This window comes from Acanthopagrus latus, chromosome 12 (assembly GCF_904848185.1).
Source record: "Acanthopagrus latus isolate v.2019 chromosome 12, fAcaLat1.1, whole genome shotgun sequence".
In the NCBI taxonomy this organism is placed as follows: domain Eukaryota; kingdom Metazoa; phylum Chordata; class Actinopteri; order Spariformes; family Sparidae; genus Acanthopagrus; species Acanthopagrus latus.
The window spans coordinates 10137719-10158516 of record NC_051050.1 but is presented as its reverse complement, the minus strand read 5'-3'; the positions used below and the strand labels follow the sequence as shown (position 1 = coordinate 10158516).

General features: G+C 39.4%; 1 protein-coding gene across 6 annotated transcripts in view; it reads left to right on the top strand.

The window, feature by feature from the left end:
• The window catches only part of si:dkey-247m21.3 (5-hydroxytryptamine receptor 4), a 44084-nt gene that overhangs the window by 8285 nt on the left and 15001 nt on the right, over positions 1 to 20798 (top strand). For all 6 annotated transcript variants that reach the window (XM_037118161.1, XM_037118166.1, XM_037118165.1 and 3 more), the window contains 5 exons: positions 9111 to 9192; positions 9467 to 9640; positions 10242 to 10442; positions 10985 to 11138; positions 12457 to 13121. In XM_037118161.1, the coding sequence (XP_036974056.1) occupies positions 9170 to 9192; positions 9467 to 9640; positions 10242 to 10442; positions 10985 to 11138; positions 12457 to 13121 (1217 nt within the window). In that variant the 5' untranslated portion in view covers positions 9111 to 9169. The remainder of the gene's footprint in view (positions 1 to 9110; positions 9193 to 9466; positions 9641 to 10241; positions 10443 to 10984; positions 11139 to 12456; positions 13122 to 20798) is intronic.

The following is a 20798-nucleotide window of genomic DNA, read 5'->3' as shown; positions in this document are numbered from 1 at the left end:
GAAGAATCTGGTGTGACTCCGGTTGTTTATGCTTCCAGAAGTTTGGGCTCTGCACTCAGCTCTCTCCTCCAGAGCTGGCCGGCTCAGAGCAGCAGCTGCCTCTCCACACCTGCCAGGCCCTGCCCACAGCGCACTAGGCAAAGCCCTGCAACACACACACATTTTTCACTGAAATCTCAATATTTGCAAGTCACAAGAGAATCACAGATTTGCATAATTCGTGTCTATGAAATGTCAATTTGTGTGATGTGTGCAGTTCAGGTCTGACCACCGATGCACCTCTGTCATTCATTTTATTAAAACCCACCCCATGTTAGATAAACAGTCGCGACTGGCCTGACACAGGCCAGGCCCGGTCACAATCTGTCTGAACATACAGGGTTGCCAGAGCAAATAAAACATTAGCTTGGTAGATTCGTCTGGTTGCCTGGCCAGAACACAAATGCTCTCCCAACGGCAGATTATGAATTTAATGTGTTTTAGTCGCAGTCAAGAGTTTACTGTGGCCTTCCTAACCAACCAGAGAAAATGTGTGATTGTGTTTCTGTGTGTGTTTTGTGTGTTGGTGTGTTGATAGCTGCTGCTGGTGGGGAGTCATTTCATGGTTTTGATTGCTGTCCCAAACCAATCCGTTCTTAATCAAACATTGCACTTTTGTAATTTCGCCCATTCCTCTGTTTCCTGCTGCTGCTTTCAGTTAACGTCATATGGTAGAATCAGAACTCCCTAAGTTTGTGTGTGTGTGTGTGTGTGTGTGTGTGTGTGTGTGTGTGTGTGTGTGTGGGAAAGAGAGAGAGAGAGAAGAAGAGGGAGACCAGATGATGTTTTTTGCTTTTGAGTGATGATTGCTCAGTACAACTGACAGGAGTTCTGCTTTCTGTTGTGTACAGCGCTCTTTAAGTTCTGCTTGTCAAACAAAAAAGTGGCAAAACAGATGTCATCTTTCCACAGGCTTCAAGTCAGGTTGAGGTGGGGAGCCTTTTATCTTGTCTTTATTTTTATTACAATATGACTTCAGTATATATTTTAAGATTCAGGATCAGTTTTCACTGAAGTGTGAAGGATGTGATTTTTGGATCCTAGTGAGCATCCACAGTGAGCTGGGAGGATTTTTTAGAATTCAAGAACACTATAGAAATAGTTTGCTGGAACAAGTAAACTTTCCTCATTCATGTTATACGTATGTCTCTAATGTTGTGAACACTGAAGCCAGCCAGAAAAATATAGATTAGAATGCAAGCAAAGAGGCAGCAGCATCTGTGGTTAAGTCATAGTCCTGGTCGATTTGGGGACACCTGTGGTTTCTCCGTTGACTTTCCTCACAGTTGGGACCAGTTAGCAGCAACAAGGTGCATGGTGTGTGGATGGCTGTGAAAAAAAACATAATTCTTCTGGGCTTCTGTGCGAGGCTCCAAATGTATTTGAAAAAAACAGAGATTTTTGCAGATCGTAACATATGAGTAAACAACACCTCTACCAGTGAGGCCTTATCATACCAGCCACTTACATTTGGCAAATGATTAAAGACAAACTCCAAAAATATTGACTGACGTCATTTAGCACAAGATTCACTGTAGAAAATAAATACAGTAATAGTAGCAGCAAGGTAGACCAGAATCCATTACAGATCTGGTGAACAGCTTGAGGAGTGCTTATTTTCTTAGACGGATGCTGTCACACTCTCCACCTGCACAAATTAAATGCATGATGGTGAATCACCGAACGAAGCAGAAGTGTACAGAATCTGGAAAAGTGGAGCATACATTGTAAAACTTAATAAATTACGTGGATTTGTGTATTTTTCCCTTAATGGACAAATCTGGTGAAATGTGTCAGTTTAGTCAAAAAAGAAATCCCACTGAAAGACGTCTGTTTGTCATTACAACTTCTCTGTCATGTCTGGGGCCCATTTATGATTTACGTCTGCAGTATGAACTAAATTCATTGGCTTCTACTGAGAATGTAAATCTTTAAAAAGGCTTCAGTAATATTACTTCTGTTTTCTGTGGTGGATAGATACACATCTGCTGCTCTCGTGATTATTTACGGAACCAGGCAAGTGAATTTGGGATTGAATAAACAACAGTAACCATGTTTATGGCAGTAAAGTGTAACGATGTGGCTTCTGGATGGGTTTTAAATCATTTTCTGACATTTGTTGAGGTCTATGGCACAGACAAACACGTTTTATGAGCCTTTAGCAAAACAGGCAAGAAGGGTTAATTCACATGGCGTTTAGAGCTGCAACAACAAATGGATTCATTGATCAGTTGATTGAAAGGAAATTAATCACCAACTGATCTGATCTAACTGTTCTAATCATTTAATTTGTATTTAGTTTCTTCTGCCAAAATGTCAAACATTCTCTGGTTCCACCTTTTTAAATGTAAGGATTTGTTGCTTCTCTTTGTCATTTATGGTGTTAAATGAAGATTCTTTGTTTTGGACATAAGATGATATTTGAAGGAAAAAAAATAGTTTTTAAAAAGAATAAAATTAATAGTGAAAAAAAAAAATGAAAAAGATTTCTCAAGACCTTTTATCTTTTAATTGGGCCTTCTAATGGACTGCATATTAACACTAATCAGCAGCTCATTCAGAGACACTAACAGACACTTCATAGCGCAACGTCTGGTGACAGCATCTGCCCGGGCAGTGGTTTGTTTAAGAGCCAGCTTTCCTCCAAACTCAAACATATAATATTACAGGAGGATAGTCTGCAGAGCATGATACCTCTCAGTCTCCGTGGCAACAGGACCAAGGACTCCTCCTCCACATACAAACAAACAAATGTGCACACACGGTTCAGCCCTCTCACAATCTGAGGTGTGAGATTATGTGAGAATTATTTACTTCTCACCTGACTAGAAAACAAGTGAGAGGAGAGTTAAAGAGCATTTAATTTGCTGCATTTGTTGTGTTAACTGAGATAAATGGTCACCACACATACTACCCTTTGATTAAATCAACATTATTTATAACTTTTAGACTTTTGTTAAGTTACAAATTATCTTAGCAAACACTCAATGTCAGTTGGCAATTTGTCAAGGCTCAGCACATTGCAAATTATTCATGTTTAGATTCTATAATAACCATGTCACAGTGAGTGCTAAAAGTGGTATTGAAAAATTGTTAGACACCAACAGAAGATGTATAAAATGGGTAAAATCATTAAATTATATAACAAAGGACTTTTCCAGTCAGGAGTGTCCTGTGCACATGGGAGGAGGGAACACTCAAGTTCTGATGTTAGATTAAAAATAGCTTTACGGAGTGATTCCAAGTACAATAATTCAAGTGGTAGCGAGGAAATGTGCTTCAGTATATTAAGAGAACATCTCAGTGTCTGCTCTGTGATCTCCTGACACTTATTCAGAATTGGAGGCTGATATATAAAATGGTCCTTTCACAGCGATAACACAAAAGAAATAAAATGAATGATTTCTGAATTCATTTTTGCACCTTCTCCTCTTCATAGTTGTCCACTTTTTCTGCCTTGGTGAATCACTCTAACGTGTGCATTTTCAATTACACCCTTTTACGTCTTTTTAACAGCACCTGTTCTCACTGTCTGTCAACACAAATGGAGGGATTTTGTAGCAGTTGAAGGCAAGGCTAGTCTGATCATAATGTGATAGCATCAAGAGAGAATCACATCTGCCCAGGAACATCTTAGACAGGAAAATACACTTTGTCTTGAGTCAGATAGATTCATATTTTCAGACATGCATCAGATAAATGTTTTCTGCAGCCCTGTAGATCAGGAAGCTCCCGAAATGTTGAGTGAGGATCTTCTAATTACAGCTCACGTCAAGATGAGTCAGACCGTCCTCTTACAGTGTCTGTCTACCTGTTTGTTTTTGGTGATAGGTCAGTCTCAGTTCACATCTATTTACTGTGTCTGTCTGTCTGTCTGTTGGTCTAGTATTGACTGTCCGACCAATATAGATAGAAACAACTGTAGATGGGACTTGAATCGATATCCTTTGTAATTATTCTTTGTTCCCCCTGACTATATATTGTTTTTGCCTGTCACTGAGTCTGCCTTCTTAGCAATGTTACATTTTGGATGGATTGCCATGACATTTTAAGTAATTGTAATATTGCGCCTGGGCAATATATCGTTGATATGAGAATATATATTTTGTAAATCATTATATTGTGATATGGTGTAAGTGTTGTAAAGTGATGTGATATTCTTAACTTACCAAACCGTTTGCTATTTCCCCCGTAACCATTTGTATCCACATTACTGATGATTATTTATTAAAATCTCACTGCATTTTGGGAAAGAACATACCTAAAATATTGTCGCAATATTGATTTTGAGGTATTTAGTCAAAAATATCATGCAAATATGCAAATGTTACTTGCATGCAAAACTAAGTGATGAACTTAGTTTACAGTCTGATGGATCTGAAGAGAGTATATATGGCAACACATGGTACAACTTACAGAGAGCAGGGTTACTTAACACAAGTCACCTTTGTCACACTGTCTTAATAATTTTGTGGGCTTCACTGTGGACTTTACAGGTCATAAAATAGTCAAAAAGCAACATGGTCTCTCCCTGCTGTCTGCTCTCCTGAGTTCATTTTGTTCAGTTCAACCCTGTGTCGTCCAGATGTGAAATGGACACGATGAGCTGTGAAAACACGCCTCCCTGGATGCACATCACACAGGAGAACCCTCAGCAACCTGTCAGAAACACGTCTCCTCTCCCTTCTCACTCTTCTTTTCTTCCTCTCTGAAATTCAGATTGAGCAAATATTTTCTCATTCCTTACATTCCGACGTGTGAGTAACCGAGTGAGCAACCAGTACGGTAGTGGGTAGTGTTAGTTTTGGTGTTCGATGATGATTTCTGTGTGTGAGAGGGGGAGCAAAGAGCATAATGCTTATTACAGTTTTTCGACAAACCATTTAAGATGCAAACAGTAATCAGTCATTTTTCAGCGTGCAATTGAAAACTTGGTGCTGTAATGAGAATGCAAAGCCGAACACCGTCCAATCTGTGCACCATTGTCGAGCTAAATTATTCCTTCAGCAACTTGACATTTAAATATGTGTACTGTGTGTATAATAAGTGTTTTCATGTCCTAATCATGGTTGCGGGTACAGGCTGAGGTGGCCTAGGGGTCAGGGGCCCCTAAAGGCCTCAGTGTGCTTTAAATTAGGTTGTTTGTTAGCCAGGTGCTTGGAGGTGCAAAATTTTGTTGATCGTTAACAAAAAACCTCTGTACCTATTCACATAGTTGATTCAGTGCAACACCATGAATTAAGTAGAAAACTGCTTAGATATTAAAGTGGATGTAGCACTGTTAAAGGTATAAAACGGTATGTGATCACAAAATGCAAGGCATAGTGATCCTTGAATTGTCATTTTTCCAGCCTTCTTGATCTCTTGCATTTGTTATGTATTGTGCTGGAGTGCTGAGGCTGGATGTTTCAACTATTTATCACCACCAAACTTCCAATTTCAACTTCAGCATGTAATGTTTTGGTGTTAGAACTGACTGAGGCTGGTGTTAGGCGTGTCCTGTACAGTCTTCCTGTTGCTGGTGGAAGCTTACTCTTTATTATGACGGTAAATATAGGATGTACCTGAGGTTTAAACGGAAGTTTAAACTCTAGCTATATGACTAGTCTGAACGTAAGAAAACACTCTTTTGTGAACAGTCAGTAAAACTGAGCATTTACCTGTTATGTTGCATGTATTTCAACGTAGATGCAACAGTTAACAGATGTTAATTTTAGTGACAGATGCTGTGTTTGCTAAAGCAACAGAAGACATGACATTTCAGTGCAAATTCTGTCAATATAGGATTGAAATGTGTACATTAGTAAAGCAAATGAGTATAGGGTCAATAGAGTAGTATTTCTGGCAAACTAGTTGAGGATAGCAATATTTAATCCATAAGCCATGTTTCTTATTACTCAAAGGTGGGTGTTAGACTTTTATTCAGATTCTGCTCATATAAATTTGATAGGATTTTTTAAAATAGAATTTCTAAAATCTGCCCATGCAAAAATTCATGGGAAATTTCTGTACAAACATTTTCCTGCCAGTGTGGCCAATAACCTTACTGTACAAGACTTTCTTGCCAAATGCAGAATCTACCCACATTTAGCACACAGTCTTTTTCTGACTCATATTCTTACTACTACATTTACTCTAGAATTTGTTAACTAGGAAAAACAGGACACATTATATAGTTAACTGCAGAGCTGATATCAAACTGCATCGCAGTTTTAAAACATGAATTGCAACAGCAGTCAACGTTGCCATGGCAACAGTGTGACCCAATTTTAATTGATTTTTTCTAAATAGTTGAGCCCCTGTAAACATAAGTTCCACCCTTGGGTACATGTACCCCTGGTTGAGAATTGTTGAATTAAGAAATCATCAAACACCTGTGTAGGTGACCAACAAGGTGCATTTTATAATCTGCCCAAGGTCCTCACATGGTAAGAAAAGAACATAGTGTCTCATTGGCCACTGTAAGTACAGATAATAGCCTTTGTATGTAAATACAATGAGGCTTTGGTCTAATCTATCTAGGTTGTGTTATCTCTCTACTCTCCTCAAGGAAGTGAAGCCATTAATATGAACCATCCTGAATCCTTCTCTTCACTGCTGTTTCGATATCAAGTTCAGCTCCATTTTGGCGACATTTGGAAAAAAGCGGTGTGTTTTTACAGACCCTAGAGTGTGAGGATCAGTTCTTCTCAGCCTTTTTTGTCTGTGCAAACCAGCAAGGGGGTCAAGACCAGTCTGGAGGACGTGCACATTAACTTCACCATTCAGGCAAATCAAATGATTCTGTTGCAGGATTCTAGTGAGCAGTGTATTAGTTAAACTTGAATCAAAGCCGTATAGCCACTGTCACCAGGTCAGAGAATTGAAAATGAACTGGACTGGATGATACACCAACTATAAATGATAACCTGCCTTCAGAAAAAGGTGTGGTTGACCGGATCGCCGGCTGTCACAGTCTGTCAGGTGATGATATTTACCTTCAAGTGCAATAAGAGCACAGGCATCATAAAAAGGCTGAGATGCAGCAGATGTTTGTAATAGGTGCTTAAAGCTGATAAGGCACCCTCAACTGCACTGATGGAAGGCTCTCTGCTCTGCAACAGCAGATACTTACTGTAAAATGACTCCAGCCATGTTCAACCTTTGTGGTTGTTTGCTCTCACAGTGGTCGATTCTGACATAATCCTCACAGTTACTTTGAAAATACAGAGAAACAGGATGTACTTGTGTCTTACCTCACTGCAGTAATTGTCTGAGGTTTATAATCTATTTTTAGCCATGCTAGCATTGGATGGTAATGTTTGCTCTGAAGGTCCATCTGTCTGCTGTCCACTTTGGTCCAAATTAAAATATCTCAACATATATCTCAACAAGTACAAAATGGATTGCCATGAACTACTCAACTTTGCAGACATTTATTGTCTGCACAAAATGTGCTACAGACATCAGAAGTCCTTATTGCAGAAGTTCAAATCAATGCCACCATGAGGTGGATTGGTTGTATTTTAATGAAAAATTGTGACACATACTGGATAGATTTCTGTGAAATCTGTGACAAACATTCATGTTCCCCAGAAGATGAACTACAGCCGTTAACCTTTTCATCTAGTATTATAATCAGGTCAAGGTTTTAATCTGTCTCATACTTCAGTTAATAATCGCTAAGCTAATGATATTGTCATCGCCCTTAGCTGTGCGCCATATCTGGAGCCAAATAGCAAATGTTGGCATGCAAAAAAAAAAAAAAGAAAGAGCCATATGAAAGTATTCACTTTGTTTCAACAAAATAAAAATAAAAACTATTAAGGACCACCTTGGATGCAGGTTCTTTTTTTCTTAATGCAGCTGTATTATCCAGGAAAATATTAGTTAAGGCTAAGTAGTAGATCGGGACTCGGTATCGGCATTTACTAAATATTAAGTCTGGGATATGGGTAAAAAAAAAACCTGATCAGCACATCCCTAGTAAATACATACTTATATTGGAAATGTAAGCATGTTAGCATTCTGATGTCAGCATCCATCTCTGTGTGCAAATTTCACCTAACATAACCAGTAAGTTAGCATCAATTGTATGTTTTTAAGTGGAAAATCACCACATATCATGTTAGTAGTAGAAATAGTTGTTGTAGCGTAGTGCTTTGTAGTGATAGAGGCATTAAATTGATGATAGAATAAGAACTTGAGTTTGAGCTCAATCATACCTAATTTAAAATGGGATAGCCTCTTCAGTAGAAGAATTTTCAAAAATGCTACCAAAAAAAACAAAACAATGAAAGATGAGATATTGAATAAGTCAGCTTGTTGTTCCTACCTTATCTGCCACTACAGACACTGACCTTTATAACTATGTGCTGTGGAGTACTAGAACATTAAATTTGGTTTGTAATTAATTGAGTTGTAATCAAAGACGCAAAAACTTTGAAAGCTGTAAACTAATCTGAATCACATCTAACTGATTTAACATAAAGGAGCAAGGTGGACATTGACCCGGAGTCAATGTTTTGACCTCCCTCAGCTGTTTGTAAACTAAACGTCGTCTTGTCACCTCAGGCTGTTGTTGGTCAAATTGTTACGTATACCTCATTTACCAGGGAAAATACGGGCTGTAGGGTCAGCTGGACTGTCCTCAACAAGGCCAACCAGGATCTGCTGGACCTCTGCCTGCCCCAGAGCTGCTCTTCAGGAGCTTCTTCCCTGATCTTTGACCTCCCTTGACAGGGCAATAAGAAAGGAGAATTTCCCTTGTGGTACAGACTCAAGCATGGTGTTATTATTGCATTACACAGACAAACTAACATGCTGATGGAATCTGGCACACACAGCTGCTGCCTGTTGCAGCCTGTTTTTCTTATAAATATCACACACTTTCAAGCTCTGATCCAGTTACTTATTTGAGGGACAAATACCGCATTTTTGGCGCCTTGATGTTGCCACAAGGTGTACAAACATCGAGAAATCTACCCCGTTTGGACACGCAGGCTGGATACTATTTTCGGAAAAACGCAGACTTATTGTGAGAGCCAATACAATTACTGAGTGTGTTTTTGTGTGTGTGATTGTGTCGGCAGGGCCAGAGTATGGGGTGATGAGGACTATCCTCAACTGACCTCAATGCAGATGACCAGTGATGGCCACAGCATCACCTCAACAGTAAGTTATTCAGATGCTTTTGTGTGTCAGGAAATTCATTTTTTAGAAAGCCTTGTGTATTCAGCTGCTTTTTTAGCAATTTATGCTAAATATATGTGGCTTTCTAATGTATGAAAAAAAATGTCCACAATGATACCACTAGGATTATTTGTGCAAAACCCCTGTTCATGTTCAGCTGCAAAATATGAAGTTACAATACTGTCATCTACCTTAAATAATTTGATATAAGAGGAGTTTAAAAATACCAACTGAAAAGTTTAATCTTTTTTTGCAGTTTGTTGGATGACGTGATAAACACAGAACAACAACAAGACCAACAACAGCAGCAGGAATTCCTGAGCTCACTGGAGACAATTGTTCTCACCATCTTTCTCTCCATCATTATCATCATGACAGTGTTTGGAAACCTGCTGGTCATGGTGGCACTCTGCAAGGACAGACATCTAAGGTGAGCACACGTGTTCCTGTAGGGCATTCTAGGATACAGTGTTTGAAATGCCATGTACAACAATAACAATGCTAGTGTTGTCTCTGTCATAAATCTGCTGTCATAGCACATCAGGCAGGTAGGGTATGGTGTTGAGTTTCTGTATTTTGTTCTTTCACATGTGAATGAAACCTGTTTTGGAGTTGTTTCCTGAGAGTATGTGGTGAATCACTCAGACAGTACTGTCTGACTAGACAGGTTAGATATTTGGTACCTTTGACCTTACCTGACTTCTCTGAAACCAAGGACAAACTTCAAGAAACTGGTCTTTGAATGAAAATTCTATACATGAAATAATCAAGTAACAAAACCTACAAACAGACATCAGATAGCCTTTTTTATATGAAAAACTGGAAACCTGCCAGCTGCCTCATATTTCTGTGCAGTCACCCTGCCAGTTGGCAGATTGCCCAAACTTTTAAAAGTTGGAGAGACACATTTATTATAGTCATATGAGACAGGGTGGTAGAGTACATCATACAGTATACCATACATTAACTGTCTCTGATGACATTTGTGGATAATATTTCATGCTAACTTGTCTCTTGTTGTCTCTTCTTAGAAAGAAGAAGACAAACTACTTCATTGTGTCGCTAGCATTTGCTGACTTACTGGTTGCTGTGGTAGTGATGCCCTTCGCTGCAATCGAGTTGACCACCGGACATTGGCGGTACGGAGAGATCTTCTGCCTGGTCCGAACGTCTCTGGACGTCCAGTTGACTACGGCATCCATCCTGCATCTCTGCTGCATTGCATTGGACAGGTTTGTGTATGTGAGAGAGAAATGATAGGGGGGATTTGAACCTCATTCATATGTTCTCATACTCTGAGTTATGTATATGGATCCTAAAAACACTGTAATTCAATACGCAGATCCCACAAATTCCAAAGAAACATTATGAAAAAATAAATCATGTGCAAGCACTGAGAACCACTGATGAAAGAGACACTTCAAAGAGAGACTCCTCCAAATAAGTTGTGTAGAAAAGGGCAATAAAATAAAATGATATGATAATGAAATGGTGTTACATTTGTAATGATACATGATATATTTTGCAATGATGATGCAAAGAGTAGATAAAAGTCTTAGATAGAAGATAAAAGTAAATTTAATGGGTGTGAGAATTTAGTTGGTTGGGTCTTCCAGGATCCAAGATTATCACCTTATTCCATTTAAAGGGTCAATTTGTAAGATTAGTTTCAACCCATTTTTCATTATAACAGTATTGATGTTGAGTTTATCATTTGAAAAGCTGTACACTACACAATATGTGAGTGTATCTCTGTGTGTGTGTGTTGTTCCAGGTATTACGCTATCTGCTGCCAGCCGCTGGTCTACAGACACAAGATGACCCCGGTCAGAGTGGCAGTGATGCTCAGCGGCTGCTGGCTCATTCCCACTTTCATCTCCTTCCTTCCCATCATGCAAAGCTGGAACGCCATCGGCATAGAGGATATTGTGAGTCCTCTCTCTCTAAGATCGGAAATCAAGGAGTGGGCAAGAGTTGACACAGTATGAGCTCAAAAATGATTGCTGGTGACATTATTATTATTAATAAAAAAAATGTCCTTTGTCAACAAAATATACTGTAAATTTTAGCACTAGTATCACACCAAAGAGTTTATACAGAGAGAGATGTTCTTTCTGCTAAGGGCAAAAGCTGCATAAACCTTTCCAAGCTAAAATTCTCTGTTTCTAATAACGTTTCCAATCCCTTGAACAATGACAAGGTAATGCAGTGATCACAAAACAATTCCAGTCCCTGTGGAGGCGCTCTTGCTGCAAGCAAAGACGCCACTTCAACAAGCATTTTCTGCTGGTTTGGATATGTTTTGGCGTGAGGTTATTTCAGAGCTGCCCCGAAATGAGCTGCAGGACTCCCAGAGGCAGACGGGGATAGATGAATTTATTCGGCCAGAGTTAATGAAATACATGGCTCTTTTCTCTGTCTTCCAGTCAGGCAGCATCCAAAGAACAATGTTTTGTTTTTAAAAGCTGACTGGATGTCTTGAAGTCAGAGAAAATTGCACAGAACTTTAAATTACTTACGTCTGCACATTGAGACCAGGTTTTAGTTTATTATTCTACATGTTGTGTGTACGTTTCTGTCTCTGTGGTCATTCATCTGACTCTCAAAGTTCAAAAAGATTCCCATAGTACTCCTGTTCTTTCCCAAAAAAGGAATTGTTTGAAACTCAAACTTCTTCTCACTCCAGCTGTCACAAAGCCACAAGAACTGATTCAATAATTGTGACACAAGGTAAAATATATGGTACAGCATGTCTGCTTGGTCCAAATTGTGTCGAGAACATTTTCAAAATAGAAAGAACAAGTCTGTTCACTCCACTGGAGCAAGGGGTGACCTAAAGTGACCTACAATGCTGTTTTAGTGTGAACTAGTGCAAAATGTGTTTGGAAAAGGTCTAAAGGTTACTAATTTACACATACATTGTTTGTTTAATCCATGCACACAAACATGAAAATAACAAAGAGCTGATAAAGTTCTAGAGCTGGGCTAGCAGTTCACCATTGCTTCCAGTCTTTATGCTAAGCTAGGCTAGCAGCCATCTAGTAACCGTCTGGCTTTAGTTCCTGGCTCACGAAAACAAAACATATTTCCACAAATACTGAGCTGTTTACCTATTAACTTGAAAAGCCATGTGTCTAGTTTTGACCTTGGTCATTTATTTGATACCTATAAAGTTGTCTTTTGGTCACCAGTCTGTTTCAACTAAACATATAGATTACATCTGTGTCTGTCTCCTCTCCTTCCCAGATTGAGGAGAGGCGAGCGTTGACAGGCTCCAATGACACAAGCTGTATATTTTTGGTCAACCGGCCATATGCCCTGATCTGCTCAGCAGTTGCCTTCTACGTCCCATTAGCCCTCATGGTCCTGGCCTACCAGCGCATCTACGTCACTGCCATGACCCACGTTCGACAGATCGAAACACTGCAGCGGGCTGGCTCTGCCCCTGTCACCGGGACTGCTCCTGTTATCACCGTGAGGTCCTCCACTTCTTCTGATCCATTGGAGCACTATCGCCTCAGGACAAAAAAAGGCTCCTCCTCTTCTTCAGAACACGCCCCAATAGCGAACAGCCGCATGCGTGTTGAGACTAAGGCGGCCAAGACGCTGGCTATCATAATGGGTTGTTTCTGCCTATGCTGGGCGCCGTTCTTCATCACCAACGTGGTGGACCCCTTCATCCACTACTCGGTGCCCTGGCAGCTGTGGACAGCCTGGCTGTGGCTCGGGTACATTAACTCAGGTTTGAACCCCTTCCTGTACGCCTTTCTAAACCGGGCGTTCCGGAGGGCATTTCTAGTGATTCTCTGCTGTGGGGATGAGCGGTACGCACGGCACGGGAGCTACTCCTACGGACACACCCACAGAGCATGCTCTCCTGTGTCGGTCAATGGGACGTCTATGGCACTGAGGTAAACACACAATAATGCTCAGCTCACACTTGTACCAGTTTCTGTGAATATAGCTTCTTATTGAAAAGAACAGCAGTTTTTGTTCAGTTAGAGGACATTTTGAGACATTCAGCTTTTTATATCTTAAAGGCAGTCTCTGAGGCAATGCAGATTTAGCAATTGTTGATAGAACTGAGTGTCGTCAGGGTAGCATCGGTAGGAGATGCCTCAGGATGATTTGACGTAAAGGCAGCACGAAAATAGAAAATGAAATGGGACCGCAGATGTAGCTTTGTGCGACCCCACAGGATAGATTTGTTGGAGAGGAGGTCAAGTTACCTATGCTGACCAAAAACTTTGTGAGTGTGTGTGTGTGTTATCTGACTATCTTTTCTGTTTAAAGTAAATTAAAAAACAGATCAAGGCCTCAGGTAGGAAAAGAGGTTAATTTATCTCTTTTTGCAAAAAGAGATGAGTGTGCATCACCAGTGGATAGTCTGATTGTGGTACATCACTGTAAAAACAGATGTTAATAAAGTTTTGTTTTCTTGCAGTACTGCAGAAAGTTAGACCAGTTGGCCCAAAGAGCTGGAGCATTGCATCATTGCTCTTACAAACTGCAGAAGTCTGCATTTATAGATACAAATGCAAGGTGGCCTCCTGTGTAAATTACTGATTGGCCGAATAGATTAGGTTAAAGTGCTGCCTTAAAATGATAATGATAATTTGATTTTGTTCTGTCTTTCTTACATCCTGGCCAGTAGATCAGAGATTAGTTGCACATCAACACCAGCAGCAAGACAGAATAGCATAATCTTGTTTGAATTAAGTCATTATTTTTCATTTAGTCCATGTGTCATACCCTAATGTTTAAATAATAGATGTGAACATGCTGTGCCTTCTCCAGAAATGAATGTCAAAATGCTCTAAGCAGCTGTAGTGTTCTGCAGATGCTCTGGACTTGGGTAAAATTAATTTCATAGGTGAATCACTCCATTTTGGAGCATAGTATTTACTCATGTTGTGGATATGTTGTCTTCTCAAATGTTTTCTGTCTTTTATCATATTTCATTAGGAAACATGAACTAAGATAGGCTTCAAAGGTAGAATTCACACTTTGGTCCATGTTTTGGAGCACATGCTGTGTGTTTTGCAGATGTGCACAGTTTTTGAACTTCCTTTAACTTTTAAGCACGTGTAGTAAGGAGTAAAACAGTATCAACTGGGGAGGAAGACATAGAAATATGACGACACAGACTGTAAAAGCATGAAGCAGGTCAGAAGACAAACCAGCAGCAGCAACATCACGGTTAGAGGGGCTGAGAGTGAGAGCCGTTCATCTTATAAAGGCTTATAAAATGAGTTTAGTCAGCTGTTATGTTTGCCTTCTGATTAAAGGAACTGACTTCATCTTCATCTTCATCTGACTACAATCATCTAATATCAGAGCAGACAGGAGCATGGGTTGCTTGTGTTAACCTTTAAAGCGGTGTCCAGGTAATGAGGCAGTGTTCTTAATTGATGATACGCTATCTATGACGGCTGGTGGCATTTTAGGGTCTTGAAGGGTTTTTCCTATTTCATATTCACTTTTCATATTCTTGCAGTCTCTTGTAAATGCGTTTTGAGGGGCAAGGAGACACTTGGAGTAAATTAGATATGGGATTTAACCCAGGTGTATTATCTACGTGGTGTGCATCTGGTGATGTCAGAGTCACTCTGTTAATCCACTACTTTGGTCAAGACTGAATAGCTTTGTTGTCTTTTCATTTCATGCCGCTATCAGGTTGAAATTTGCCATGCATTTTTGCCCCTTGTAAGAAAAAACTGACATCCAAATTAGCCTTGCAGCTGTAATCTGTGTTTTCAGTGTTAGTTATCACATATTAGCATAATAACACGTTAAACTTGAATATAATGCATTAGCAGGTTAACGTTGATGTTAGTTGTAATCTTAAAGCGCCACTAAAACTCAAGTACAACTTCACCAAGCTGCCAGCTTGGTTGTAGTCTTTTTTTAGTCTTGTCTTGTTGTTATTGGCTAAATATTAAGACCTTTTTTCATTGTTTCAAATTGTTGTTAGAAAACGAAATACTACAAATGACACAAAGTTGTTTTTAATAACTGAACATTAAAATGGCTATTAAGAGACATAACTATTATTATGTCTTGTGTTGTTTTTGGACTGAAAGGATCTTAGGTGCTTTTCTATGAGTACTATGCCTGACCGTAACCTTCATCGGCTTTGTAGTAATTACTTTTATGTAGACGCCCACTCTAAGGCTACTTTGTGTTAAAGATATGAGTCATGGAGTTGTAGTTTTTTGAGCTTAGAGTCATCTGATGTGTTGAAAGATTATTCAGGAGGGATCAGTTTAGTTTTTTCTTTTCTCCAGATCAGAATATTTAATTAGATGATAATGTACAATGTCACGGTAAAAGTCCAACAGTCCTTTTTCTTTTAGCAGGATTTCTGTTGACGTTAATGGTGGTGATTTATGTGACGTCTGTGTTTGTGCTCTCAGCTCCTTCGAGTGGTGATGATGGAGGAGGTGACCTGCTTGTGTCTGCACTGTTTAACTTTAACACAAGTACTTCACCGCCGCAGAGAAACAGAGGCAATCGCATACGCACTTGCACACACACACAGAGTCAGACACAGCTGATTTATTTATTTATTTCTACAAGATTTCTACATGTGAGTGGGACCCTCCAATGTTGTCTCACATGACACACCGCACACTTCTAAATGTGCTTCCTTTTTTATTGCTTGTTTATTAGTAATGTGTGGTTTCCACTGTACGTATGTAGTTAGTAGAGAAGAAACCTGCTGACCTGACCTTCTTTACTACAACTTGTATAATGTGTGTATAGTCTGTGTGTCTGTTTCTGTGGTGTCTGTGTGCATTTTTGGGGCTTTCCGTCTTTGTGTGTAGGAAACAGAAAAGGCAAACAGTGTTAACTCCAATCTGATGTCCTCTCTTAAAAACCGTCTTGACAGAAAACAGACTCAGACAATCAGATTAAAGCCGGCAGGATACTGGAAACCGAAATTACTGGGTGAATCCTGTTGAATTATTTTGTCTAGGTGTTTAGGACGGAGTGGGCTGGTGGATGGTGTGTGTGTTTGTGTGGGTGTTTCTCATCTTTAGTGTCCTTTGTCTTTTATTCATTTATTCTTTTTATTGTGCTTGTGGGCACACATGCTAAAATAGGTCAGTGGACTTGAACCAGATAAAAGGCAGTAAATAATTTATCTGTTCTTTTTAAGCAGATTAATTAAGTAGTGGTCAGTCCACCATTTTTCATCTTTTCAACAGCCTTCAGTTTTCTTTGTTGTACAGTTTCTTCTGTGGTTGGAAATCGATTTTGAGTTCCTACTGAAGCCTTGCTACAGATGAATACAATTAGTTTGTAGCAGAAGAGTATTTCCACTTGGTGCCTACAATATTTTTTAGGGCTGTGAATAATTATTATTTTCTTTATTGATTAATGAAATTGTTTGAGTGTATCAATTTCTTGATCAATCGATAAAGTGTTAAACCAAAAAATTACAAAAAATTGTGAAAAATGAAGGCATAAATTATGACAACCTGAAAACCAAGAATTTGGACATTTTTCAGAAAAAAATACGAAGAACTATAATAATAAATATTGATAATAGAAATAGACTGAAAATATTACATTTTTGATAACTAATCGATTTAATGGACTAATTCTTATAGCTTTTTGGTATTTTTTGGTCATGTGGCTTAGAGGTTTATTTTGCTCCAAGCAATCATTCACTATGGGCAAAGAATATGACGTAGCAGTGGTTGTGTTTTTGTTGGCAAGCTTGCAAGTGTCATGTCTTTGCAAGTTCCTTTTACTGAAAGCACCTCCAACAGTTTGTGCCTACAGGGCAGGAAAACAACAGGAAGACCTCAGGATACCGTGGAAAACACTGGGTAAAAAATGAGCCTATTAATTTGTAACAGTCCAATTCTTAAATCTTTCAACTAATCCTGTTGTCTTGAATGTCTTGGCATCGATGTGTGGAAGGCTTTAAAAACATAATGTGTTGTGAGTTTTGGCTTATGATTCACTACACATTTCTGCATTCCTGAAACAGCACCAGCGTGGTCATTTTCCACTCTGAAATTCTTGAGGCCGTTATCCTGATTGGTCCTAACAACAAACTGACACACACACACACTGTAGTGGCTCACAGCTCCAGCAGTGGATAGTAGACACTTGTTTGTGATTAGAGTCATAACAAAGACCTTGTGTGTTGTGCCCACTAGTCGAGAAAGTAGAGAAGACATATCGAACCATCTGAAAGAGGTTAAAGCTGTTGAGTAAATACAGTCACATCGTCCCCTGGGTCCTTGTGTTGCTCCAGTCAGTGGACAATGTACAACTTTGTTTTACAGTAATTGCCTTTTTGTTCCCGGTTGGCACATTTACACAAAGATGACGGGCAGACAAATTGATGGTCAAGGTTTGTTTGTTTACTCACACTGCTGATATGACACTGGGAGGAATCTTCGGTGGAGGAGCTGGACAAAATATTTGGTTCAGCTTGTATTAAAGTTTAGCTTTAGTTAATTCAGCTAAATTGTTGTTTATGGTAAAGCAAAAGGTACACCTACTTGCACCTTTAACTACCTCATGAAGGACAGTTGTGTTGCACATTGCATTTGAAATTCAGAAATGTCTCAGCATATTTCCCCTTCAGATGAGCACAGTTGAGATATTACTGGGATGTGTATTATCCGGTGTGTTTGCTACAATACTAGTCAGTTGTCCTACATGAAAAAATTATCATTGAATTGAAGAAAAACACAAATAAAATTTTTGAAAGATCCAAAAGATGTAGGGAGAAAGCAAATAGTTTCAAATTAATTCCCAAATTCTCGTTAAAATGGGACAGTTCACCCCAAAAACAAAGATACATATTTTTGGTTTTACCTCTAGTGCCATTTATGATCTAGTTGTTTTTGTGTGAGTTTTGGGGATATTATGCATAGAGATGTCTACCTTCTCTTGAATATAATGAAACTATATGGCTAGCTAAAGGGTGAACTGTCCCTTTAAAGTCGGAATAGTTTTCAGACCACAAAAGGTCTCTGTGTAAGTGATCTCATTTCTGAAATGATTTAATTAAGCTGGATATTATATTTCACATTCTGGGAACAAAACAGTTGCCTGCTTATTCTTCAACATATAGGTGGATCACAGCCTCACGTCTGCCTTTATTGTGATTGGAAGATATGTAATTTAGCTGTACTTTAAGTTATTACTGAGCCAGTGACCAAACTTCAAACAAAACCCCTTATTAAAGAAAAACAGAATGCATCATCAGCAGTACAATGACTGGTTCTGTAGGTGGTTAAAAGCCAAGACTGTAAATGCTTTGTGTTTGTCTGAATTTTCCAAGTTGAATCTCACTTCTCCTCTGGTCTTCTGTAGTTTCTCTATGATGCTCTCAGCTATGTCATCTTACCTCCTTCAGAGCAGCTGACATCAGTACCTCAAACAGTGTGGGCTGAATGTGTGAGCTCAAGCTCATAAATAAAATGGGAGTGAGTCAAACAGGAGTGAAAGGTGTTGGTTTTGCCTTAATTTGCACAAAATTACAAACTACATTCCTTTTACAGGAAAACCTGCGCAGGTAAACGGGTACAGTCCTGTGTCTCTTAAAGAAAATGGTTGTGATAATAAAGGAGCCCATAGTTAGACATTTTAGGGATGCCAGGAAGTGCTATTATTATGCTTCCCCGAAGTTTCAAGTGTCTGGTGAGAAAAATAACAAGCGATAGCTCAGAATGTCAAACTCTTCCTGTAACAGTAAATCAGGTACAGTGTTATCCTTCCTGACGCCACCTTCAACTCAGCAGAGAGCTCACAAGTCATATAGAATCACATAAATAAAGCCAAGCAGCAGCGACGGTTATCAGCCACAAACAATCAGGGCGATTGTTATGTGATTCAATGTATCTGGCAGTCAATGCCAAAGCAAAGCACAGCTGTTAAGCAAATTGAAAAAAAAAAAAAACAGCAGAATTTGAAGTCTCTCTGGAATGAAGGTCACATGGGAGACGAGAAAGATGAATCTCAGGGCCCTGCCATACTCAATTTTTTTTTTTTTCCATCCACACTGTTTCTGTGTTTTGATTGTTGAGATAAGATAAAATATTCAACTCCATGTAGGGAAATAGGGTCTACACAGAGGACTTCAGCAGAAAAGGAAACTAATGAGCTATGAGTGCAAAAATGTAAAACAAAATAGTTTTTGAAACACTAAAAGAGACAGGTATCAGACACAATGTAAATGATTGTAGCGTTATATTAATGGCACACTCTAGCAATTTTTACACAATGTATATTGTGTAACTCACAATGTCAAACAGTAGTAATGATGTACATTAGTATGTATATTGTTTTCAGTAGCTCTTAAGGAAATCTGTCAAGTCCAAGTCCAAAGTGGCAAAGAAAAATCTGTATAGTATACAATTTTTTGATTCCATTGTGTTAATCAACTTAAAAGATAATTTTGCAAGTCAAGAAAGTTGCATATTGTTCCAAAGACAGTAAAGTACCACGTAGTTTTGGGTGAAACTGCTCAGTGAACTACATCTACAACACCCACATGGCTGTCACTGTGGCACATTTCTGAGTGTTAATTGGAAAGTCTCTTTTGGGTATTATACTTAAACAGTTTGATGTCAAACTGCAACATAATTGACTTACAAAATGATAATTAAATTGATAAACATTGTTTGTGTAATTCATGGAACAGTTCAAACACTGACTGCAATAGAATTTAATATGATCCACCCTTTGCAGCTATTACAGCTTCAACTCTTCTGGGAAGGCTTTCCACCAGGTTTAGGAGTGTATTTATGGGAATTTTTGACCATTCTTCCAGAAGTGCATTTGTAAGGTCACACACTGATGTTGGACAGGAAGGCCTGGCTCTCAGTCTTCACTCTAATTCATCCCAAAATTGTTCTCTTGGGTTGAGGTCAGGAGTCTGTGCAGGCCAGTCAAGTTCATCCACATCAAACTCTCTCATCCATCACTTTATGGACCTTGCTTTGTTCACTGGTGTTCAGTCATGTTGGACCAGGAAGGGGCCATCCCCAAACTGTTGCCACAAAGTTGGAAGCGTGGAATTGTCCAACATCTCTTGGGATGCTGAAGTATTCAGAGTTCCTTTCACTGGAACTAAGGGGCCAAGCCCAACTCCTGAAAAACAACCCCCCTCCACCAAACTTTACACTTGGCACAATGCAGTTAGACAAGTACCGTTTTCCTGGCAACCGCCAAACCCAGACTCGGCCATCAGATTGCCAGATGGAGAAGCGCGATTTGTCACTCCAGAGAACGTATCTCCACTGCTCTAGTGTCCAGTGGCGTTTTTTACACCACTGCATCCAGCGCTTTGCACTGCACTTGCTGATGTATTGCTTGGATGCAGCTTCTCGGCCATGGAAACCCATTCCATGAAGCTCTCTACGCTCTCCTCTTGAGCTAATCTGAAGGCCACATGAAGTTTGGAGGTCTGTAGCGATTGACTCTGCAGAAAGTTGGCGACCTCTGCCCACAATGCGCCTCAGCATCTGCTGACCCCGCTCCGTCATTTTACGTGGACTACCACTTTGTGGCTGAGTTGCTGTTGTTCCCAATCGCTTCTACTTTGTTATAATACCACT